Here is a 25,557-nt window from a genome sequence, read left to right on the forward strand (position 1 = left end):
CATGTATTGGGCCCCAACGAGTGTAGGTCCTGTGCTGGGTCCTGGGAATCGTGAATGTCAGATGCGGTCCCTGCCTGCGCGCAATTTACGGACCTGAGCAAAAGGGAAGAGGTGCGTATCCTTGGGTAGCCCTCTTCCTTCCCGAGATTAATCTTCCCAGGAGAATCCTCATTCCCTCTCCTTCCTGCCTGGGTTCTTGCTTGTGAATCCCTCTCATTCTCCCTCCCTCTTCTCCCTCTTTTCCCTCCACACAAACGTACTGCGGTCCCCTCTGTTCCTAGAAACTGATGCAGCACCACCCCCATCACCTTCCTTCACCTTACTGTCCCCTCCAGCTGCTGTCTTAATAGTCCTTTCCCTCGAAGGTTGTTTCTGCCTCTCCTCTTCTTCACGGTCTCCACTCACCCTTACTTCCGAATTGTCTCCCTCGATGGCTTTTTCCTAATTCTTACTCTCCTTGATCTCATCTCAACTTTGGACACTGTTGGCCAGTTCCTTCCTCCCTGAACATAATCCGTTTTCTGAATGCAGAACTGGCCTATGCTCCCTGTGGACCGTTTGGAAGATAGAAATTACAAGGAGGGAAAAAAGGGGTTTATAATCCTACACTCAGAGGAACAATGCCAGTAACATTGTGACCTGTATTTCTCAGTTTTTTCTTCGGCGTGTGTGTGTGAGGGGGGTCAACAGTAATGGGATTCTGCTCTCTGTTCTGTTTCTGATGTATCTGTACCACACACTGTGCTTATTATCGCATTGTGTGTTTTTAGTGTATTATTGTACTATTTTCTTAGGTCATCAAGTATTCTTCTATAGCCCTTCTTTCTTCAAACACTCTTATCCCTGGAATGTGATTTCAGCTGCTTTCTACGTCATTCTTCTCCAGTTTCCCCTCCCGTGTAGTCCCTCCCCAGCACTACGACATCCCCGGGTTGTGTCCCAGCCTCCATCACGGTGCGCTCTCCTCCGGCCTGGGTCCCAGCCACCCGGAGCCGAGCCGCATCCGCACGTGGGCAGCCTGTGCTCGGGCCGCTGCTGTTGGCCAGACCCATGTTTCCATCTGCCTGCCAGACTCGTCCACGTATTGCAGTGGTGGCACTCAACCTGAGTATTCCCAGAATGAACCGTCTTCTGTTTCCTCACCACTGCCCACCCAGCCCCCCAAACCACAACCGCCCCTCCTGCCAACTCCTTCTACCAGGTGGAGACCAGACTCTTCCTGGACCCCCCCGCCCCCGGTCACGGCCCCCACCCCTGGCAAGCAGGTTCTTGGATTCTACCCCCGGGTCATCTTTTACACTATCCCTTTCTGTCTCTACTGTCACCAAGGTCAGCCTTCACTATTCAGGTCCCAGGTGGCCTCTTCCAAGAGGACTCGTCCCTCTCTTCTCAACCTCAGGGTTTGTCCTGGAAGCATTGGGGCGAGTCCTAACTCCTGCACCTGCTCTGCTCCCCCAGGTTCTGGCTCCTCCCACCTCTGCTCCTCAGCGCATCCCGCCTGATGCTGCTCCTCTAACTTTTTCCACGCCGCCCCCTCCCTGCGCCCTGATGTGCTTTCTCGTCCTTCCGAGCACTTCCCTCCATTGTGGTACTAAGGGAGCTCTCCTTGCTCTTCCGGTAACTCCGAACATCCCTGCTATGTCTGGGCCTGTGCTAGTTGTTTCCACAGACAGTATTTCCTTCACACAATGACCCTGTGAAGTTACTGTTATAATCTTCTTTTGCAAGAGGAAAACGAAGCCCAGGAGAGCTCGAGGGCTCTTCCTGAGATCACACAACAGGTGTGGATGAGCGGAGATCAAACCTTGGTCTCCTCCGTGTACACACTGTACCCTCACTGCTTATTCAGCTTACCTGTCGGCCTTCCTCTGAGGAAGGGACCGTGTCTACTCATATTTGCATGTGCGGAAGAGCATCGTGCAATGCCTCGCGTGTCTGAGCGCTTAGTAAATATCCGCGGAAGGAAAAGTAAAGACGTGAATTGCACCCTAGCGATGACTACATAGGCAGGTAGGGGTCCCCGTTTAAGGCCAGATCAGCCCGCCTACCTGAGTGTGGGAAGGAGTGTTTCTGCTACATCAGCACCAGTGTTTGCCACTGACTAAGGGATTACTGTGTTCTAGCCGCCGGGCAGAGCACTTAATTTGCACTGTCTCTTTTAATAATTACACAACTGTCTGAAGTAGAATCTATTGTTTCCCTTTACGGAGGCACACGCTGGGGCCCAGAGAGGTTGAGGAACTCAGCCAAGGTCGCACAGCTACTAAGTGGTGAAGCCACGATTTGAGCTCACATCTGTCCAGTACCAAAGCCCGTGTTCTAAACTGCTACGTTCTCCTGCTCTCCTGGCCCAGGAGAGTAGGGATTGGGTGGTGTGAGGCATAGGTTGTTATCCCAGGGTCCGGTGAGGAAAGGGCTTTGAAATACTGTGCCCTGGTTAGCAAAGACAGAGAGGAACTAGCCTTGGGAGCAGCTCCTGTCTTCTTCTCTCTTCTTCTCCTCATTCAGCAGACGCATCCTCCATAATAATTCTCTCTTACTCTCTGGATCCTGTGGTAGAGAGAGGATTAGTGAACCCTGCCCCCCCTTTTTTTAATTAAAAATATCTTCATGACATTTAAAAAATTATAAAAGCTCATTTCAGAAAATCCAAATCATATAGAATTATATGAACTGAAGAATGAGAATATTACCTTTCTTTTCTTCTTAATCCTACGCATATTATTAGCAGTTTGGAAGTATCCTTCTAGGCTTGTTCCCCCCCCCCTTTTTTGCAAAAAAAAAAAAGTATTTATTTTTAATTAAATAAGGGATACAAAAAAATCTTCTTATTTAAAAAAATCAAATAATACAGCCGAAAGCTCAAGTCACTCTCTACCACACCCCTAATTTCTGTTAGCCACTCTCATCAGTTTGTCCTTTTTTTTTCCTTTTCCCTCGGCACTTACGCGTTTAAATGACTTACAGAACTATGTTGCTATAACTTGACTTTTTAATATAAATTAGATCACGCAGCAAGTTCTTGCTTTATTTTTCCCGAACGATGTGTATGCCGGTTAGATCTTTCTAGATTAATGCGAATAGGACTAACACTTTCTCATTCCCTGGAGTGTGATGCTCCATGACAGGCTGAACGCTCTACACGAGCATTCTCCTGATGCCCAGCGTCATCTCTGTCCAGTTTTTCACTGCAAAGAGCCTCAGGGCACACCCCCTTGTTTGCGTTGCCAGATTTAGCAAATAAAACTGATCAGATGCCCAATGAAATCTGAAAAATTTGAAAATTTTTTAAATTTGAAAAAAATTATTCACCGTTTCTCGTGTATCTGAAATTCACATTTAATTCAGTTAGGCATCCTGTGTTTCCTCTCACAACTCTTCGCCTTTTACATTTATGAGTATTTGAAGGCCCTACTCCTTTTTTTTTTTTTTAAGGTGTCTACGATATCTGATTTTTTTAAATGTTTATTTATTTTTGAGAGAGAGACAGAGTGCAAGTAGGGAAGGGGCAGAGAGAGAGGGAGACACAGAATCTGAAGCAGGCCCCAGGCTCTGAGCTGTCAGCACAGAGCCCAACGTGGGGCTTGAACTCACAAACCGTGAGATCATGACCTGGGCCAAAATCAAATGCTTCGCAAACTAAGCCACCCTGGTGCCCTGATCTGATTTTTTTTAATTAAAAATTGTATTACTAAATATTTCATATACAGTTCTTGAATAAGGGGGTTTGGGGGCACTGAACCCCCCCACCACTGGCACAATTGAAAATCCATATATAACCGCTGACTCCCCCAAAACTTAACTACTAATAGCCTACTGTGGACCAGAAGCTTTACTGATAACATAAAACAGTCAATTAACATCTTTTTTTGTTATATGTATTACGTACTGTATTCTTACAATAAAGTAAGCTAGAGGGGAAAAAATGTTATTAAGAAAACAGTGAGAAAAAGAAAATACATTCATAGTACCAAACTGTATTTATCACACACACACACACACGCGCGCGCGCACACACACAATTCGCAAAGAAGTGCATCCACACAAACCGGTGTTGTTCAAGGGTCAGCTGTATATAGAAAAGTATACAGAGTAATGTAACAAATATCCATGTAACTATCATACAGCTTCTTCAGATATTAGTATTTCACTAAGTTTATGTGGGATCTTTGTTTTTTTCAATAAGAGAGAGAGAAAACCTTATTGGTGCCTGTGTACCCTTCGGACCATGCATCCTTCTTTACCCAGAGTAACTACTGAGTTTGGTATTTTTCATTCCTATACATTCTTCCTGTTTTCAGACTTTGTATAGATGACTTCCATGTGGAATCCATCATCATATTGTGCATATTTTTCAACTTGTTCTTTCGCTAAGCATTGTTTTCGAGATTTATCCTTGGTGATACATACAGCTCTAGTCAATGTATTTTCAAGGCTGTATAAAAATCTGTTGCATGAATATACTATGACATATTTATTCATCCTTTTGTTGATAAGGATTTGGGTTATTTCTAATAATTTACCATCATAAACAGTGTTGCACCTAATACCTTCATATCTTTGTGCTAAGAATTTCTCTAGGGAGCACTTCCGGTGTGGAATTGCTGGGTCATTTTCACCTTACTGAATTTAGTAAATGTGTTCTCCAAAGTGGCTGTGCCAGTTTGTGCCCTACTCGTTTTTGTCAGATATTTACAGGTTAGTCAGTGGTTTGCTTTGAATGATATAACATTGTCATTTTTAATTTGCATTTCCTAGAGAGGTTGAACGTTCCCTCCCATGGTTTCTCCATATTGTATATCATTTTTCTTTTGGCTTATCTCTTTTTCTCATTGATTTGTAGGAGTTCTTTATTTATTTTGGATATTAATCCACTGTGAGTCCTGCATCGCTCACTGTCTGAGGCTTGTCTTTTTACTGTTTTTAGTGTCCTTTGCGGTACTGAGGTTTTAAGTTTCAGGGTCGTAAAATTCATCAATCTCCTCTCTCACGGGTTTTTCCTACACATGCATCCATTTCTTTAACAATTTCCTCTATTGAAATCATAAAGATTTTTTAACATTTTTTTGAAAGGCTTTAAAATCTTGCTTTCCACTTTAATCTTTAACCCACCCAGAATTTGTTTGTATGTGAGGTAGAGCTCTAGTTGCATTTTTGGTTTCACAGGATGTCTGAGTGGTATTGATTGAAGAGTTCATGCTTGACCACTGCTATGTCATCTGCAGTTCTGTCATAGGTTGTGGTGGAGAGGAACCCGCCTCTGTGTGGCTTCCAACCAGCCGCAAGGAAACCTGTTGCTGTTCTCGGTGCAGGTCTCCGTGTGGAGACCCAGGGCTGTGTCCTGGCCGGCCATCTGGACGTGGCAGAAGCAGGAGCACTGTGGCCCCAGCCATCTTTCCCAGTGACCCAGAATGGAGCGGACATTTCCACTTTGCTTCAGCCGAGCACCCTGCCCGTGTTTACATCCCATTTCCCCGCTTATGGCTTTGCAGTCCCCAAGAACTGACTCCTCTGTGTGTCTGTCTTTCCCCCCCCCCCCAGCAGGTGCAGAAGCAGGGCTCCTGATTTCTGGGGGTGTCCCGGGGGGGCCTCTGCTTTCTTCCACCCTGCCCCGCCTCAAGAAGCAGTCTTCTCTGTGCCTGCTGGAGTCACGGCAGCTGTGCGGCAGGTAGAATGAAGAAGGGTGTTCTGCGTAGCCCCTCGTGCCAGCTGTAGTTTGTGCATTTTCTCATTGCCCGCTCTTTTCCTTACTCATTCAGCCAGTTGGCAAATACCTGATTGTGTATCACCAGGGGGGCTTTCCAGGGCCAGGGGGTCCTTCAGCCAGACCCTAAGTGAGGAGAACGTTCCACACAACGAGGTTCCAGAGGGAGCCCCAGGAGCGAAGCCAGGGAGGCAGGAAATCGCAGAGACTAAGGGAGATGGGGCAGCCTCAGGGACAGAGGTGTGCATTCATTTCTTTCACTAAAAAATGTTAGACATCCCAGCTGAAAGTCTGTGGCAGACCTGAGCCGGCTGTTCAGGATACAAAATGATAAAATAGTGCAAATGGAATCAAAACCAAACAACAACCAAGAGTTTCTGGACTCGTCCTCAGGCAGATGGCTCTTTCCACTGTAGAGTTTTAGAAAGCCTTTTGGGCACACAGCCTGTTAGGGAGTCAGAAGGAAGGCCACTTGGGCTCCCATTCTCTGTGCTGTGCCTAAACTGCTCTGACGAAGAGGTGAAATGGCTTCACGGTTGGCCACTGTCCGACCTGGGCCAAGTGTCTGTGTTTCCACAGTGGATGATCTAACACGTCGAGAGCCCTTTGAACTTCATTCTTATTCATAGTGTCAGCCAGATATTTCCTTTGGAATGTCTGCAGAGTTTCCCGGCCCCTTTGATTGTTTTGTGTCTGCCGGATACATCTTTGAATTGTGGGTGGGCTCCCTTAAGACACCAGGGTGTGAACGGGTTGGCCAGTCTGCTAGTTAGCCTGGTGGTGAGCCGTGGTGTCTTTTGAGAACCCCTCGTTAGGCAAGGCGAACTTGATGCTGACATCGAAGAACTGTTGATGGCTGCGAGGATTTACTGCACAGCCCCTCTGCGGGCAGCTTGGTTGGGTAGCTGATTTACAAAGTGTTTCTCAAGTTTAAATCCGACAGATCGTCATTTCTCACCCCATCAAACGAAGTCTTTTAGATTGTTGTTTTTATTATAAAAGCTGCGTAGAGTCAAAAGGTACAAACTTCCAGTTATAAAATACAGTGTTCATGGGGAATGATGTCCAGCATGGCAACTATAGTTAATAATACCGTGTTGCATATTTGGGAGACTAAATCTCAGAATTTAAAAAAATTCCGTAACTATGTGTGGTGATGGATGTTAGCTGTACTTATCGTGGTGATATTTCGTAGTATAGACAAATATCGAACCACTGTATTGTAAACCTGAAATTAATATAACGCTGTATGTCCATTATGCCTCAATTAAGAAAGAGAACACCAGAAAATACCCAGAAATCTCAACTGCTTACAACCAGACGGTAGTTAATGCTTTGCTTTATATTTGTCTCGATCTTTTTGTACACAGATGATTTTTAAGAAACAAAATATGACATTGTACTACGTAAATTATTTTGTAACTTCGTCTTTTCCCCTGAACTTTGCATGAGCCTAGATACATGTCCTCAAAATCATTTCCAGTGGTGCTGAGTCATCCATCTACTGTAAGGATGTTCTTTAACCATTAGAAATTTATCATTCCCCCCTTTTGCCTTTGTTTTGTTATTGTTCTTATTTATTCTTGAGAGAGAGAGAGAGAGAGAGACAGAGTGCAAGTGGGGGAGGGGCAGAGAGAGAGGGAGACACAGAATCTGAAGCAGGTTCTAGTCTCTGAGCTGTCAGTGCAGAGCCCGACTCAGGCCTCAAACTCATTACCTGTGAGATCATGACCTGAGCCAAAGTTGGATGCTTAACCGACTGAGCCACCCAGGCACCCCCCCCCCCGCCAACTTTTACCTTTAAACACTGTGCCCCAACGGACATATAGATAACACTTCTCCCGTCTGACCCCACTCCGATCACAGAGCCCCCCTTTCTGTCCCTTTGATCCATCTGCCTGGTTTCTACCCTGTCTTCATGGTAGCTGTTCCCTTGCTCTGCAAGGCTGTTCCTCCAGATCTCACGTGACCATTTCTTCTTGTCATCCAGGTATCAACACTGAGGCACCTTATCAGAGAGAGCTTCCCTGGTCACCCCCCCTGAAGCAGACTCTTCAGTCACTGTCCCAGTTCCCCTATTTTATAAATGCACTTAGCATTCCCTAAAATTATCTTACATATCTGTTTATTGTGTGTCTTCCCCCATCGAGACTGTGACCCTGGGGGTCAGTGACCAGGTCCGGCTTGTTAACTGCCTATCATCTGCACCGTGATCAGAGCTAGGCGCTCAGAAGTTTAATGTGAATGAACAAATGATGTGTGTATTCTTGTGTTCACATCTGATCTCTTCCTGAGGCTCTCCGCCCAGGAGTGGAATTCTTTGGTCACACTGTGACCCATGTGCATGTCTATTTTTAAGGCATTTGATATGCAGCACCGAATTAATCTACTTTAAATCTAATTTAAAGTTATACTACTTTATACTCACGCCAGTAGCAGTTGGGGTGCCTCTTTCCCCCATAGCCTCCCTTGACTGTTGCCATCTCCCCTCTTTGAAACGTGTATTTGGTAAAGAAAAGTGGCATCTTGTTGGCACTTGAATTTAATAAGTACGTAGGTGGAACATATTTTCGTGTTCGTTGGCCATTCGTCTTGCTTCTGTGAACCGCTGGCTCATGGCCACAGCCTGTTCCTTGACTAGAGTGTTCGTCTTGTCCCTGTGGCTTTCTAAGAGCTGTGTAGATAGGTTCTCTCTTAAGCTTCTTGGTAAGAAGATTTTTCCCCACACTTAATATACCATGGACACAATTATAAATATACCACATCCTTTTTTTTTTTTCAAATTTCTTTCCTAACGTTTATTTACTTTTGAGACAGAGAGAGACAGAGCATGAATGGGGGAGGGGCAGAGAGAGAGGAAGACACAGAATCTGAAACAGGCTCCAGGCTGTTAGCTGTCAGCACAGAGCCCGACGCGGGGCTCGAACTCACGGACCAGACCGCGAGATCATGACCTGAGCCGAAGTCGGACGCTCAACCCACTGAGCCACCCAGCCACCCCTACCACATCCTTTTTAAGAAGCGAGTAAATATTCTATGGCATAAGCATACCATGATTGATTGAGCCAAGACCCTTTCATTCCTCAGTTTCCTCATCTATGAAATAGATAGTAACTCATTATCATCATCGTAACTTGTAGTGTTGTTGTATAAATGCATTGCTTACTCTAATGATCTAGGGCAAATAAAATACTGCACTTAGGCTCCTGGCACACAGGATGTACACCATGAATGTTAGTGAGTGCGGTGTTTTTACCCACAACACGTGGGGGACGCAGTGGAGCAGACTGGACAGGTGTGGCATCAGGTAAAAGTCCAGCGTGCCCCCCATCCCGGGGAGGCCTGAGCTGGGTGTCGGCCCTCCAGAGAAGCGAAAGCGCTGTCTTTCACTGAGGTCGGCTTGCTCAGACTTGTCTTGGTTTCTGTGTGCTTGTGTACTAGTTTTGGTTGCATTTGCCTACCCTCCCCCTTACACAGGTGAGCTCCAGGACCTCTGTGTCTCGCAAGCAGAGGAATGCAGTGAAAACACGGGGCCTTGCCTGAGTGTAGACACCCTTTTAAAACCAGTGGAACCACATGATCCTCTTAAGAGATACTGAAAAAGCATTTGACAAAATACAGCATCCTTTCTTGAGAAAAACCCTCAAGAAAGTAGGGATAAAAGGATCATAAAGGCCATATATGAAAGACCCACCGCTAATATTATCCTCAATGGGAAAAAACTAAGAGCTCTCCCCCTAAGGTCAGGAACATGACAAGGATGTCTCCCTCTCACCACTTATTCAACATAATATCGGAAGTCTTAGCCTCAGCAATCAGACGAAGAAATAAAAGGCATCCAAATTGGCAAGGAGGAAGTCAAACTTTCACCCTTCGCAGACGACAGGATACTCTATGTGGAAAACCCAGACTCCACCAAAAAACTGCTAGAACTGATACATGAATTCAGCAAAAACCCAGACTCCACCAAAAAACTGCTAGAACTGATACATGAATTCAGCAAAGTTGCAGAATATGAAATCAATGTACAGAAATCAGTTGCATTTCTATACACCAATAATGAAGCAGCAGAAAGGGAAATCAAGGAATTGATCCCATGTACAATTGCACCAAAACCCATAAAATACCTAGGAATAAACCTAACCAAAGAGGTAAAAAATCTATACATTAAAAACTATAGAAAGCTTATGAAAGAAATTGAAGAAGACACACAAAAAAATGGGAAAACATTCCATGCTCATGGCTTGGAAGAATAAATATTGTTAAAATGTCGATATTACCCAAGGCAATCTACATATTCAATGCAATACCTATCAAAATAACCCCAGCATTCTTTACAGAGCTAGAACAAGCAATCCTAAAATAAATATGGAACCAGAAAAGACCCTGAATAGCTACAGCAATCCTGAAAAAGAAAACCAAAACTGGAGGCATCACAATTCCAGACCTCAAGCTGTATTACAAAGCTATAATCATCAAGACAGTATGGTACTGGCACAAGAACAGACACATAGATCAATGGAACAGAATAGAGAACCCAAAAATTGACTCACAATTATATGACCAACTAATCTTTGACAAAAGCAGGAAAGAATATCCAATGGAAAAAAGACAGTCTCTTCAGCAAATGGTGTTGGGAAAACTGGACAGCAACATGCAGCCGAGTGAACCTGGACCACTTTCTTACACCATACACAAAAATAAACTCAAAATAGATGAAAGACCTAAACATAAGACAGGAAGCCGTCAAAATTCTAGAGGAGAAAGCAGGCAACAACCTCTTTGACCTTGGCCACAGCAACTTCTTACTTCACATGTCTCCAGAGACAAGGGAAACAAAAGCAAAAATGAACAATTGGGACCTCACTAAGATAAAAAAGCTTATGCACAGTGAAGGAAACAATCAGCAAAACTAAAAGGCAACCGACAGAATGAAAGAAGATATATGCAAATGACATATCAGATAAAGGGTTAGTATCCCAAAATCTATAAAGAACTTATCAAACTCAACACCCAAAAAACAAATAATCCAGTGAAGAAATGGGCAAAAGACATGAATAGGCACTTTTCCCAAGAAGACCTCCAGATGGCTAACAGACACATGAAAAAATGTTCAGCATCCCTCAGCATCAGGGAAATACAAATCAAAACCACAATGAGATACCACCTCACACCTGTCAGAATAGCTAAAATTAACAACTCAGGCAACAACAGATGTTGGCGAGGATGTGGAGAAAGAGGAACATTTTTGCACTGCCAGTGGGAATGCAAACTGGTGTGGCTACTCTGGAAAACAGTATGGAGGTTCCTTAAAAATTAAAAACAGAACTACCCTACGACCCAGCAATTGCACTACTAGGTATTTATCCAAAAGGTACAGGTGTGCTGTTTCGAAGGAACACATGTACCCCAATGTATATAGCAGCACTATCGACAATAGCCAAAATATGGAAAGAGCCCAAATGTCCATTGACAGATGATGGGATAAAGAATATGTGGTTTATATATACAATGGAATATTACTCAACGGTCAGAAAAGAATGAAATATTGCCATTTACAACAGTGTGGATGGAACTAGAGTGTACTATGCTAAGCAAAATAAGTCATTCAGAGAAAGACAAATATCATATGACTTCACTCATGTGAAATTTAAGATACAAGACGGATGTGAGGGAAGGGAAGCAAAAATAATATAAAACAGAGAGGGAGACAAACCATAAGAGACTCTTAAATACAGAGAGCAAACTGAGGGTTGCTGGCAGAGTGTTGGGTGGGGGGGAAGACCTAAAGGGGTGAGGGGCATTAAGGAGGAGACTTGTTGGGATGAGCACTGGGTATTACATATAAGTGATGAATCACTAAATTCTATTCCTGAAATCACTGTATGTTAACTAACTTGGATTTAAATTAAAACAAAAATAAACAATAAAAAAAAATAAAACCATTAGAGTCAATAGCTTAGACTTAAGTCTTACAAGATAAGGAAGGCATTTCAGCATTAAAATTAAAATCACCATTTTCTTCCATACTTCAGCACCAAAGCAAAACCCTCCAAACCTACATGCTTCCAGAAGTGTTCACAAGCGTTACCTTTTCTGCGGCATTTGGTACTGAGCTGAAGCAGTATGTTCCCAGCCTCCTTTCACTTTGGTGATACTGGTGGGTCTCTGAAGTGGCCCCAAGTGGGTCTTTCTGTTTGGATGATGTTCTTCTGGTATGTTCCAGGTATGCCCCCATGTGGCTTGTCAAAGGCAGGGCCCATAGGTGTCCTGGTTTTGACCTAGCAGGTTGACTGTCCTTCCCTGGGCGGTGAAGGGTGACTGCTTCCTGAGTGTTGAGGTGGAGATGCAGGAGTGCACAGTTGGGCTGGTGACCCGGGAGGTCCCCCCATCTTGGTTTACTGAGTTGACGTTGCTAAGTTTACCTCACTTCTCCGAGCCTCATTTTCTCACGTGTCATCTGTGGAGCAAACAGTACGTATGTCATTGGGTTGTTGGGAGACTTCTATAAGAAGTGCACGTGACTTGCTTAGACCCGTGCCAGGCAGACAGGAAGTCCTCTGCAAGGGTTCCAGCCCCACTGCCTGTCCTGAAACCAGGAGGATTTCTTACATTTGACTTCACGGTTCTGTTACAGCACCCATGCCCCATAGGCCAGCTGTGGGGAGCCAGTCACACCTCACAGTGGCTGTTCGGGCTTCCCGTGTACACATTTTTTCTGTAACTGCTGCACAGTGGTCCAGAGTGTGACCTCTGAACTTGGGCCAGAGAAGGATTCAGAGGCCTGGGCCGAGAGACAGAGGCTGAGTCCGGATCCTGGTCAGGCAGCTTCCTCTAAGGTCTTGTGGTTGGTTCTGCAGGGCTGGGACTAACACTCACAGGGGACCCCCAGGGTAACTCTAGGCAGATTCGAGCAGCAGAGGAGGCCAGAATCCTCTGTGCACGCAGCTTTGGACATTGTCACACTCTTGGGAACCCACTGAGGAGGTGACTGGCATTGAGGTCGTGTTGCACCTGGAGGAACATCCCTGATGGTGGGGGTTTCCCTAAAAGGAATCGTCCATTCCCATAGTGTCTCCCATGATACATTTCCCAGCTCTCTGATTCTTTTAAAGTTAAAGTTCACTTTTCTTTCAACAAAAGGATACATAGGTAAAAAAAAAAAAAAAAAAAAAAAAAAAATCAAAGAGTACCGAAAGGCTCAGAAGAACAGGCAACAGCCCCCAGCCTGTCTCTTCCTTTTTTACTCCCCAGAGGCACTTTCAACCCTTAGATTTCTTCACTTCCGGTACTTTATCTCCACGTTTCTAAATAGTTTGAATGAACTACTTATTTCTTAATTTACCTATCCTACACATTCAGTTCTCTTAAAATCTCCCCCAGCAGGCAGCCTCACAATTTTTGGTAATTTTGTGGTCAGTGTTTACGTATTATGACAAGGCAGACTCTGGGTACCGCTCAGTCAGGTGATGTACTATGGGTAGTTTTTCTTTCTCATGCATCCTTCTCATTTTCTTGGAATTAGTTATTGACTTGTTTCTTTCATTTTGCTTAACTGTCTAGGTGCCTATTTCTTTTATATTCTAATTTTAAAATTTTCTTTTTAATGTTTTCCCAGCTATCATTTTTATTTTATTTTGCTGTGTTGTGTTTTGTTATTTTATTTCCAGTATAGTTAACATACAGTGTTCTGGTAGTTTCAGGTGTATAATGACATTCAGCACTAACATACATCGTGACACGGCACTCCTTAAGCCCTGTGACCTATTCCCCCATCCCCCCTACCAACCTCCCCTCTGGTAACCATCAGTTTCTTCTCTGTAGTTAAGAGTTTGTTTCTTGGTTTGCCTCTCTCTCTCTTTTTTTTCCACCTTGCTCACTTGTTTTGTTTCTTAATTTCACATATGAGTGAAATCATACGGTATTTGTCTTTCTCTGACTGTGTCCTTTTGAATTAGTATTTTTGTATTTTGGGGGTGTGATTACTGGATCATAGGGTAGTTTTCTTTTTAAGGAACCTCCATACTAAGTGCCTATTGATTTTTACGTACAGATTAAAATTTTTTTTTAATTTTTAAATTAATAAATTATGTTTTCAAACAGCTTTATGCCTGTGTTTTTACTTTTCTAAGTGCTCCAGTACATCTGTCACACACCCATCCATATTTCTTCCCAGGGTTTAAGTACAGTTCCAGAAACTGTCCTAGCCACTCTTCCTCCAGATGTCCCACCATGGCTTTCTCTCCTTTTCCTCACATCTAGGCCTGGGCACCCCTGTCGTCACCGTCCCATGTAGGATCTGTTTCCTGGGGTTCATGGTTTCCTCTTCATTGATTTCATCCCCAGTTTTGCTGATGCATTCTCCAGTAGGTTCCTAAGAGAGGGCTGCTGGAAGATTAACTTCTTAAATCCTTGTATGTCTGCAAATGTCTTTATTCTGCCCTCACATTTAATTGGTTTGAGTGGAGAATTCAAGAATTCCCCAGAATCTTAAAGACATTTTTTTCCCTTGTCTTATTTAGCACTCGGTGTTGCTGTCGAGAAGTCTGATGTGTTCTGATTCCCATTCCTTTTTATGTGACATGGTACTTCTCTCTGGAAGTTTTAAAGATGGTTTATTTCTCCCAGATTTCGTGGGATTCTCTCTTGTTTTGCTTTGGGGTGGGACTTTTTCATTCACTGTGCTGGAACACTCACGTCCTCCTTAGTATGGACACTCACCTTCTCTTCCATTTTTTGTTTCTCTTTCTGGAGATTTCATCATTTGGATGTTGTCCTGATCCCTCAGCCTTCTTTGTTTGACTTTCCTATAGCTTATCTCATCTTGGTATTCTGCTTTCTGGAAGTGATCTTCAATTTTCTCTTCCAGTATTTTTTTTTAAATTTTTAATTTTAGCTATAACTTTTTTATTTCTAGGTTCTCTATATTATTCTTAAATTGATCCTTTAAAATTGTTTTCACAATATTCCATTCTTTGGTGGTTGCAATATATTTATTAATCCCTTTGAAGATATGAATTATAGGTTTGGCTGCCTGTTTCTTAATTTTAATTGTTGCCTCATACTGTTTCTGCTACCCTCAAATGCCCGTTGTTCTTTTTTCTTTTTTTTTTAAGAAAGGATTCAATTTTGTTTCTTCGTTTTAATGTTTATTTTTGAGAGAGAGAGAGACGGAGAGCAATTGGGAGAAGGGCAGAGAGAGACACACAATCTGAAGCAGGCTCCAGGCTCTAAGCTGTCAGCACAGAGCCCAACGCAGGGCTCTAACTTATGAAACCTGAGATCATGACCTGAGGCAAAGTCAGATACTTAATCTACTGAGCCACCCAGGTGCCCCTAAATGCCTGTTTTTCTAATTTGGACCCTGTCTTTCATATTTGGGACTTACCTTCAGCACCTGGAGATCCTTTGCTGTCAGTTTATGTTTAAGAGTGGGGCACTAGTTAGTGGGGGTGGAGTGCCTGGGTGGGGGTGGGGCCTGTGGGCTGGTGGGTGGTACATAGGGTGATGTAGCAGGGAAGTAGCTTTTGTAGCAGGAGACCCCGAGAGTCTATGTGTGCTGGTCTATTCTCTGGCACTCTTTAGTATCTCCAGAAACGAATCCTTTGGTATCCAGTGCTTAGGGGATACACACAGCTGCTGAGACACCAGAACCAGGAAGGAGGATAAGCGTGGTGGTGGCAGGGGAGGGGGGCCCACCATTCAGTATGCACAGTTTTCAGTCTGGAGTCTACATCCTCCTTATGTTCTGGAGTCCTGAGCCTTACTGGTTCCATTTATGCAGAAAATACATCTGAAATGGGGATGGGATCTGGGAGCGTGACTGCTGTGTTTATAGACCTTGTTCCAGTCTTCCTATTTCAGCTTTAAACTCACACCCTCAGGGCACCTGGGTGGCGCAGTCGGTTAAGCGTCCGACTTCAGCTCAGGTCACGATCTCGCGGTCCGTGAGTTCGAGCCCCGCGTCGGGCTCTGGGCTGATGGCTCAGAGCCTGGAGCCTGTTTCCGATTCTGTGTCTTCCTCTCTCTCTGCCCCTCCGCCGTTCATGCTCTGTCTCTCTCTGTCTCAAAAATAAATAAACATTAAAAAAAAATAAATAAATAAAAAATAAAAAATAAACTCACACCCTCATCCCCAGTGGTATCTGGTGGCTCTGGGACGGTGTCCCGGGGTGCAAGTCATTAGACCCTCCACTCTGCTAAATCCCAGCCTTTCACTTTACACATCTCTTTGCACAGACGGTTGTTGACATCTCTCTTGCATCGTGCTCTTCTCCTGCTCTGTATTTTAGTGGGTTCATGCCTTCTCCACGTGGTTGTCATTTGAGAAGAACATCGGCAGAGAAGGGAAACACCCCCATGTGTTCAGTCTGTCACTGCCCACCTACTCCTCTCCACAGGCAGCTCCTATACCCAGGGAAATGCTGGAAAGACAGGGAGGGCATGAAAGGGTGAGTGTGTATAGGAGAGAAGAATGTGTATATGTGAGTGTGTAATTAAAGAGTGTGTATGAGAGAGAGAGAGAGAGAGAGTGTGTGTGTGTGTGACACGTGTGAAGCCCTGTAATAAATACTCTGAGCAATGCACTCAGCAGCAGCAACTCCAGTGATTTGGGGAACAGGGCAGGGTACAAACAAGATAAGCGAAACAATAAGGGACCTCATTGTTGAAATGGGTATGTGGCCTCACAGAGTGGGGATTTTGAAGGGGATATACTCAGCTCAAGGGATTACATCCTAGAAACTTCATTTAAAGTTTTTTGATTACCTTACCTGGGTAGCTAGCAAGGTGTGTGGCTTTTCACATTTCGACCCTGACTGAGTGGCAGGTTCGTTCATTCCTTCAACAAGCTTTGATTGAGCCCGTATGTATCAGGCACCGTGCACAGTGCAGGGGATGGATGGCAATTGGCATTTTCCTTGTGAAGCTTGTAGTCCAGGGGCAGGATAGTAGGGGGCAGGTAAACATTAAGTGCACATGTACATAATTTGTGTTTGAAGGCCAAATCTAGTCCCAGAGATGGGGAAGGAATCCCAGAGGACCAGCTGAACCCCAGTGTGGCAGTTTAGGACTTTTTGAATCTTGACGTAGCACGACGTCACTTTAAAGGTGTGGTTCGATGTCAGACCAGCTGTCCTCATTTTCTGTTTAGACGTGTTAGGGCTGGCTCTCTGGGTGCCCCCTGCTGAGCACTGAGGCAGACGCTTTGCATGTACGTCATCTCTAACCACGGCGTCCCCAGGAGGAGGGGGTTTGCTTAAGCCATCCAGTGTCAGGTTCAGGTCTGCCTCTTAATTTCATGGGCTGCGCTGCACCTAGATCACCTCTTCCTGCAGCCTTCAGCCCACCTCCCCATGGCCTCTCCCATCCCGAGATTCAGAGGCTGGCCACTGAGTTCTCATGGTCAGAGTTGAAACGTGAATTTCTGCAGGGGGGCCTGCGCAGCCTCCCGCCTCACACGTAACTTATCGTGTAGCTCGTTAGCTCATCTAATTTGGGACACAAGCATTAAGGTTCATAAACACCTTTATGTGACTGGATTAGAAAGAAGCTTCTGGGTACATCTTATTTTTACAGGGAAGGCGAGGCTGGGAACGCCTGGCCTTGTTACCCCAGGGCCACTTTCTCAGTGCTTCTGATGAGCTGGGACCCGGGACCTTCTTGCTCCTTGTTCTAGTCCACCCTCCGTGTGGGTCCGGGCTCTGGGCACCTCTGTGTTCTGCCCAGACACACACACACACACACACACACACACACACACACACACACACACATATGTGCTTGCACTCTCTCTGTCTCCCTCTCTCTCTCTCTCTCACCACCCTCCTCACCTCCCCTTGGTTGGGGTTGGAGGGCATTACACATTTTTACTTCATTGCAAATGAGTTGTGGCCTCAGTGCAAAGCCAGGCCTTTGGTTGTGCATTTTTAATGCCTTTCCAGGGCCTCCCAGGTAAGGGGCAATCCCGCTGCGCACCTGTTCTCTTTACACACTTGCACCGGCCTCTTTATCATAGTGAGGTGTCTTTCCCACCCAGAAAAAGGAGAATTCAGGCAGTGGGGTGAGCAGAGGGGAAACCATCCTTTTCAAGTCCTGGAAACAATAGCTTTGATTTGGGGTATACCCACCCTCCAGTGGAATTACTAAATATCCAGGAGAGCCCTTCTGAACTCCATTCCCTTTCTGGTGGGAGGTTAAAGACAGCTCTGTTTTCTGAGGTCCCAGCCTGGGATTCCACAACCTTCCAGTGTTCTGCAGACTATTTTTTTAATGTATCAAAAATAAGGCATTTATTATCGAGAAACCACGGTTTGTATAAGTTCCCTTATTTCTTTGTTCCTCTAGCATCTTTTATTTTCACATCTTCATGGTTCTGAAATTGGGATGCATCTTAAAATAGATCCGTACAGTTTGATATTTGGTTTCCTTTTTTCCTAAAGGGTTATTCTTTCCATCCCTGAGTGATTCCCAAGTGACTACATCCTAGAATTGAGGAAGTACCAGAAAAGTACAGTTTGGGAAATAAAAATCTTTCAAAACTTAATGTGCTGACTTCTCCAATCCTTTCTTGGTCCATTGCAACAAAGGTTGCTCTTTTCTCGTTAGAACCACTCCATTCTCATGGAATCCACAGGAGAAAACAAACAAAAGAGATGCTTGGAGGTGGAGAGTTAGGGCCCCTGCCTTATAGCTCATGTTTTCCAAGAAACTTTATGTAAGACCATTGTGGGGGAAAGTGCTGATGAGGCCTGATGCTGTTCCAGGTCGTCTCTTTCTGTGGGGGTGACATACTTGGAGCAAACGGTTCCTGAAATTATCCCCATACCATTCCTCCCCCACATTTCAGGTCAAACATATTTGCACATGTAGCATAAGGACCTTTCTTTTTCTTGTGTTGCACTTGCTAATTTACGATTGTTCAGTTTGGGGGGGGGGAAGGCATTTTTCTTTTGCCAGTTGGCCTTTGGGCCTCTCTGAGGCAGGCTCTGAGAATGTGGCTGTAGGGGGCCCTGGGGATGCCCCCCACGCCCCCGCCCTGCTCTTGTGACCACCAGAGGCCGTTGGCGTGCTGTGTGGAGAGTCCACGGGATGGGGCTGAGACCAGGCAGTTTTTGTGCAAAGAATGGAGGTGCTTTCAGGGATTTGTCAGATCGAGAACTGCCCCCCGAAGTCTAAGGCCCAACAGGATGACCAGGGAGACAGCAGAGAACAGATCGTCTTGGAGCTCAGTCTGAAACAGGGTGCTGCCCCCCCCCCAGTCTTCCTGGATGTGCCCCCTCAGGATGCTGTCCTCTGGAGCTACCGAGTGAGACAGCAGAGCAAGCCCTGGCGGTCCGTGAATAGAACAGTCTGGAAAGAAATGGGGGGGCGGGGAGGGGAGATGCTGTCCTCATCCAACCATTCCTCTCCTGCTCTCCAATCTCATCGTCAGCAGATTGCCCCAAAGCAGGGGCTTTCACGCTAAGCCCCCCGCCCTGGCCCAGTACACAAGTCCTTTAGGACTCAGATCAAGGCTGGCTTCATGCTTGAGCGCTTCTGAGAGGAACACCTCTGTAGCTGTGGACGGGGAAATGGCTTCTTAGTGAGGCCATAAACAAGGAGCTGAATCTTTTTTATTTTTCCATCATGATACAGTTTCCGACCTTGAGTACCACTCGTGGAGCCTGCGTACGAAGGAGACAGAGAGGAGCTGGCTTCCCTGGTACCCTGCTCCCCAGCCCCCACTAGGGTCCCCTTGACGAAGCATCCTGGCTGGCCCCAGGGCCCTGGAGCAGGCGGTGCTCCTCTCAGGTGGCATTTCACACCCCATTGGACTTTTTTCTGCACCCTGTATGTCCCCCGAGTAAGTGGTAATGAGGAACTTAATGTGCTGACTTCTCCAATCCCTTCTTGGTCCATTGCAACAAAAGTTGCTCTTTTCTCATTAGAACCATTTTTGTCAGGGTGTCTTTAATCAATGGCTTCCCTGGGGACAATATTTTTAGAAGTTGTATTTTTCACATTCTCCCTTTTCCCCTTTTGGAAAATCTCTTCCCGGTGCCTAGTGAAATGAACTAATGAGATGCCATGAGAGTTCGGGCCAGTGTTAATTGGCGCAGGTATGGAGAAGATGCTCACACACGCCTCCTTTTCCAGCCTGCCTTACCTGTGCTCTTTTTCTCTGTCTCTTTGGTGTAGGTTGCACAGACAGCAGATGGTGTGGATGCTGACCTCTGGAAAGATGGCTTATTTAAATCCAAGGTTACCAGATACCTGTGTTTCACGAGATCATTTTCCAAAGAAAATGTAAGTCTAGTAGTGGTGTCCGTTTGCTGAGTGAGCACAAGGCATTTACGTGCCTGGCTGAAATTTCCTCTTTTTTTTTTTTTTTTTTTTTTGCTGTTGTTGTTGTGGTTTATTTTCATTGCCATATTAATCTGTGGTTTTAGTGAATTGGGTAGAAACCAGCAGCTAGCGCTGTGTTTCATTTATTAACGGTATTATTAGCCACGTACCCAGGTGTACCGTGAACTCCATTAAAATGTGTTCTCAAAAGGGAACCAGGAAATTTCTCCCCCAGCCATCATTTGCCTACCTTTCCTGTAAGTCACAAATCACAGGGTAGTGTGGACGTGAGAGTTTGCTAGTGCAGCTGGATTTAAAGCCGGCCGATGAATGGAAGCATGGCTGGAAGGACACTCCATGATCACCTCTTCTCCCAGACACGGCCTCGTTTCCCAAATGACTTTCTCCCTGAGTCTCTGTGACGTTTGACATTTCTTTGTGTCTGCAGGTAGGTGTCTACCACATGTGTAGATGTCTTTCGGTGTGGTATTCTTAATTCTTGGGCCTGTAAATTAGGAAATTTTAAAGCTATCCATTAAGGCTCTTCCAATAGAGTGTTTTAATGAGTGGCTTAGAAAAAAAGGGAAGTAGCTTTTGTATCTACCCAGAGCTACTCTGAGTGGGGCCTCTTAGAGGCACTGCAAATAAACCTTTTCCATCCTCAGACAGTCTCTGCGAGTATTAGCTCCTTTCCCGAGATCAGAGAGTTTCTGTGCTTATCTAAGGTCACCTGTCTTCCCTCGCCCCAAGCGGGGAGCTGTCAGACTTTGATTTTCAGGGGTGACATTGTATTTTTGGCCTAGATGTCATTGTCTCTTTCTAACGCAAAAACAAAATGGGGGGTTATTAATTTATTTTTATAAATTTTATTGTAACAGTAACAGAAGCTCATGGTTTAAAAAGAAAAACGATTTTTTTCAAACATCCTCATTCAGAAGTGGGAAAGGGGAACAGTCGGTCTTTCTCCCCATCACATACCACACGGCCTGTGGTCCCATCCCTGGATCCTCGGGTGTCCCTCAGTGATGTCTGGACATAGACAGTCACATGGTTCTGTGGCTTGCACACTCTCCCACCGGCCGTCCCTGTTGTTTATTGATAAGTCTTTGTTAGGAAAATCATTTCCTCATGTATCCAGGAGTGGGGCAGAAATCATTGCTTTAATTTTTTCCCCCTAATTACGACAGTAACATATGCTGGTTGTAAAGGACAGAGTTCCTAATGGGGCAGGGACAGTCCCGGCACTAAACACTGGAAGTCCTTCTCGTGCATGTGGGAAGGTGGCAGCTAAGGCTGTAAGGAGTCTGAGCAGGTCCCTGGGTGCTGCCCTGGGAGACACTGGAGGCTGGGTTGCCTTTCCGGACGGACGTGGGCTCGTGCAGTTAGGGGTGCGTGGCCCCATTCCTCCTCCCTGCGTCCGTGTCCACACTCGGTACACTCTCCCGCCCCCTTTGTCCCTGAAGTTGACCTAAACCCGCTTTTGAAATGATTGATATTTTTAGCTTTTGTCACCTCCGTCCTGTCTGCTGGCTGCCACTTTCCGCAGGTCAGCTCATTCCTGCCACTTAGGGCGGGATGGACAAACTCCCTGAGGAGTTGAACAACTCACTGTGGCCTGGTCTCTCGGCTCATCACTGATCTCTGCTCAGCCTCTTCTCCTGACCGAAGAGGCTACAGCTCCAAACCGTAGCCTCAGAGGACAGCTACGATGTCTTTGATAGTTTTTGATTTCTAGGGTTATTTTGTTTGATTCTTTGTTTGTTTTTGCATTTGCCCTGAAGGCTGTGGGGTGTTGTAGTCTAGGCCAGAAGAGTCCTGGATCCCTTGGAGCTGGCGATGGTGACAAGTCAAAAAAATGACAGAAGTCACCAACGCTTGTTAATTTTGGGTGTCCTGGGTAAGTGTATTACATATTATAGAAGATGCATCGAGTTTATCAGCCTTTGTTGAACATTAAAGAGATCTTACTGAGTGCCTGCCTTGCAGACCTCACTCCAGGAGGGCCAGGTGTGGGCGGTGGGGGGGGGGGGGGGCGGGTATGGTGTTAGCAAAGGGCTGGGGGAGAGATCTCGCTTCCCCTCTGAAGTAGTATAGGAAATCGGTGCATTTTCTTTTCCGAGGAAGAATGACTGAGTCCGGGAGTGAGATCCAAAGGGATCCAGATGCGGGGGGGTTGGCAGGGACCCACTTGCCAGCTCAGGAGCAGAGAAGGAGTGGGGTGTGTTTTAATCCCATACAGCCAGTCTGTCCTGGTTGTGCTGTCACCACCAGGACTTTGCATAGTGTCATTTTTTACAACTGTAGAGGAGGGATGTGGGATCTCAAGACTGGACAGATTCTTAATTAGGCGGCTCGAGACTCCCAATGTAGGAGTTTTGGGACACTCCTTTGGAACCTAAATTCCTTTCCCCCAATAACGCTATTAATACAGAAACCTGGCTTTGGAGTGACATTGCTTCCTGGAGAAGGATCGAGATTAATTGCACTTTTCATGCCCTGTACTTTCTGCATTACCTGTAATAATAATGTACATAGATTAGGTAGGGAGGATATTAAACAGAAGGATTTATGAACATTTGAATATTAAGTTGGTTATCTGTGGCTACCTTAAATGCAAGGTTGTCAAAAATAATTACAGTATACTAGCAAATACTGGCTACCAGAGACAATATAAATACCCTGAGTCAGTGCATATTGGGCTTTTGGCATGAATCATTTGCTCAACAAGGATTGGGAATACGTTCTTCATATTTATGAGGAGGAAATGAAAGAGAGCACGGGATGGGGGAGGGGAGAGGAACAAGCAAAATTAATGGTGTCGCAGACCTACTGTATTAAACCCGGTACAGCAGCAGCCCCGTGCACGGAGGGACCACACTTGGGCTGCGGGCAGCTTTGACAGTGCAGCCTCCCGTTTTGTATGCATGGGAGGGTTTTTGATGCTTTTTTTAATGGCCGCACCACTGATGTTCTGGTTTTATGATCAGGGACATTTGTAGAGTGTGGAGGGTGAGGTCGCTAAGTGGTTTGCAGTTGACTTCTGTGAAACCCAACTTGTCAAGTAGAAGACATTTGAGAAGGATATTGATGAATGCCCATCCATCTACGGGGCAGGAAAACACAGCCAGTTGTTAATTTCTCAATGCAGAAAGCAGTGATGACATGGAAAAGCAACTGCCAGGGGAAAAAAAATTATGATAGATTAGATCAGGCAATTCTGAAAGCAGCTGATGTTTTCGAGTTAGGTTAACGGTTCAAACCTTTTCTACACGGTCAGAGATTTATTCTGCATTAGTAAGGTTCCCCTTTCCACTTGCTGCACTGCACTGGGCATTGTTTCCCTGGGACCCAGCTACCTGAAATGTAATAATATAAAACGGTCCTCAAACACGATAGTTCAGGGAGAAAGAAACGGTTTTGCGACAACAGGGCCATGAAAGCACTGGTCACAGTTTGCACTTGACATGCCGACCTTCATGATTAAATCTGGAGAATGTATTTCATTTGTGCACTTTTGGGGTATGATGGGTTTATCAAATATACTTTCATTTTTATGTTTATTTTTATTGTTACTTTTGTTTTTGCTGATAGTTTTTTTTAATTTTTTTTAACGTTTATTTATTTTTGAGACAGAGAGAGACAGAGCATGAACGGGGGAGGGTCAGAGAGAGGGAGACACAGAATTGGAAACAGGCTCCCAGAGCCCGACGCGGGGCTCGAACTCACGGACCGTGAGATCGTGACCTGAGCCGAAGTCGGCCGCTTAACCGACTGAGCCACCCAGGCGCCCCGCTGATACAGTTCTGATTTGTCATCCAAGCAGATCCAATCTCGTTGCTGACTCTGGCCCACCCCGTTGAAAAGGTGCCCCCCAAACGTTAAATTGTTCAGATCATTATTGAGCACCTGCCGTGTGCCAAGAACCGTGCTAAGCTTGGGTTTAGAGTAATGACAGATGGTTTGGGTCCTCGTGGTTCTTGAACCCCAGTGGTGAGACAGACGTTAAACGACTAACCTCACAAAGATGCCATTACAAATTGATACGGGGGAAAATAGAGAGTGACCAAGAGAGAACATAGCATAGAGTTTAGATGGTAAGAATCCCCTGACTGGTTTTCTGAGGTCTTGGTGGCACTGAGCGTTTCCACCGGAAGTGTGGGCCGCAGGCACCAGTATGTTTGCAGACGATCCCCTCTTGCAGTTCCAGAATGGGATGTGCTGTCTGCAGGAGGTATTTTTGCACTGGTTACGGAAACTGTGCACTGTGGACCACCATGTACTGCCACTGAACAGAAACTTTAAGAGGCCCTTGGGCATGTCATTTTAGGAGATGTGTAATACTGAGGCAGCAGGGCTTTTCACTCGGTATCAGTTTATGATTCTTGGGATTTTACGGGATGCATCTAGCAGCCAAAACGTGTCAATATGCAGACCGGCCATCGCGCAGGAGTGTGACTGGTTCTCCGTTAGGCTCCGATGCAGCTCTCTCCTGCTGTGGTGACTGCCCCGGGAACGTGCTCTTTCTAAAACCCGCTGGCCCCCGAGAGCTGAGGCTCCAGGCTGAGTGGCAGCCTGGTCCCAGGACGCGTGCGCACAGCTGCCCTCTGCTGGGTTATGTGTCGAGCGTCTCCCGGGTTGCTGTCTAGCCAACTAACCAAAGCCGTGGCTGAGTGAGTGGCTTTGAGGTGCCGCAGATGAAACTCCTTCCCGGGGGCCACGCGCGTCCCCGTGTAACCGCTGGGGAACATTAAGTGGCACCTACTCTAATTAACCTGCTGTCGTAAAGCTGCACCAGTCATTGTGTTAAATATGCATCTCGAAGCCAAAATGGCAAACCCACCACAGGGGTGTTCAGATTAATAGTCTGTATCTCTTTTCTTTCTTCCCAAGAGTCATTTAGGGAACGTGTTAGTGGATATGAAGCTCATTGACATCAAGGACACGCTGCCTGTGGGCTTCATCCCAATTCAGGAGACGGTGGACACACGTGAGTCTCCCTTTAGCACCACTCATTACAACGGGACTTTTCTTCCTGCAGGTGTATTTTTAGAGGTTTTGCATGGGCATTTTTCTTTGGGAACATTTCAGGAGGCCTTGCTGCATGCCCGTGAATAAACCCTGCTGCTTCTGACGCGTGTCTGACTTGGTTCTCCGAGGAGTTTGTGGTGTTCTGGGGAGCAGCGTGTAAATGAGCAGAATGTCCTTTTCTCTTACAATGGGCTCCCTGCTGCATCGGCCCCCTCAGGAACACAACGGTGAAACTGCTCGTGGTTCGTGGTTAGCCCATCCTCTGGTGTTAACGGAAGCCAACCTTGGTGCAAGACCCAGAAGCATCAGGAAAAAAATCAAAGACGCCCAGGGAATACAGGTGCAATAATGTCCTTATTTTTGGCTCTTGGAGCACACAAGAAAAGTCGGAACCAGAAAGCCTGCGCTAGAGGACACAGGGTTCAAGTGTAAGTGAATACTCTGACCCCGAGCCACAGCGAGCAGAAGCGCGGCCCCGACCAAATAGAAGCTTCTTCAGG

General features: G+C 45.7%; 1 protein-coding gene across 4 annotated transcripts in view; it reads left to right on the forward strand.

Moving 5' to 3' along the window:
* MVB12B (multivesicular body subunit 12B) overlaps nucleotides 1–25,557 on the forward strand; it is a 220,972-nt gene that overhangs the window by 44,060 nt on the left and 151,355 nt on the right. For all 4 annotated transcript variants that reach the window (XM_086684033.1, XM_086684035.1, XM_086684036.1 and 1 more), the window contains exons 3-4: nucleotides 19,883–19,990; nucleotides 24,920–25,016. In XM_086684033.1, coding sequence (XP_086540159.1) covers nucleotides 19,883–19,990; nucleotides 24,920–25,016 — 205 coding nt within the window. The remainder of the gene's footprint in view (nucleotides 1–19,882; nucleotides 19,991–24,919; nucleotides 25,017–25,557) is intronic.

Source organism: Puma concolor, chromosome D4 (genome assembly GCF_028749965.1).
Source record: "Puma concolor isolate L17-30 chromosome D4, mPumCon1.1.hap2, whole genome shotgun sequence".
Taxonomy (NCBI): domain Eukaryota; kingdom Metazoa; phylum Chordata; class Mammalia; order Carnivora; family Felidae; genus Puma; species Puma concolor.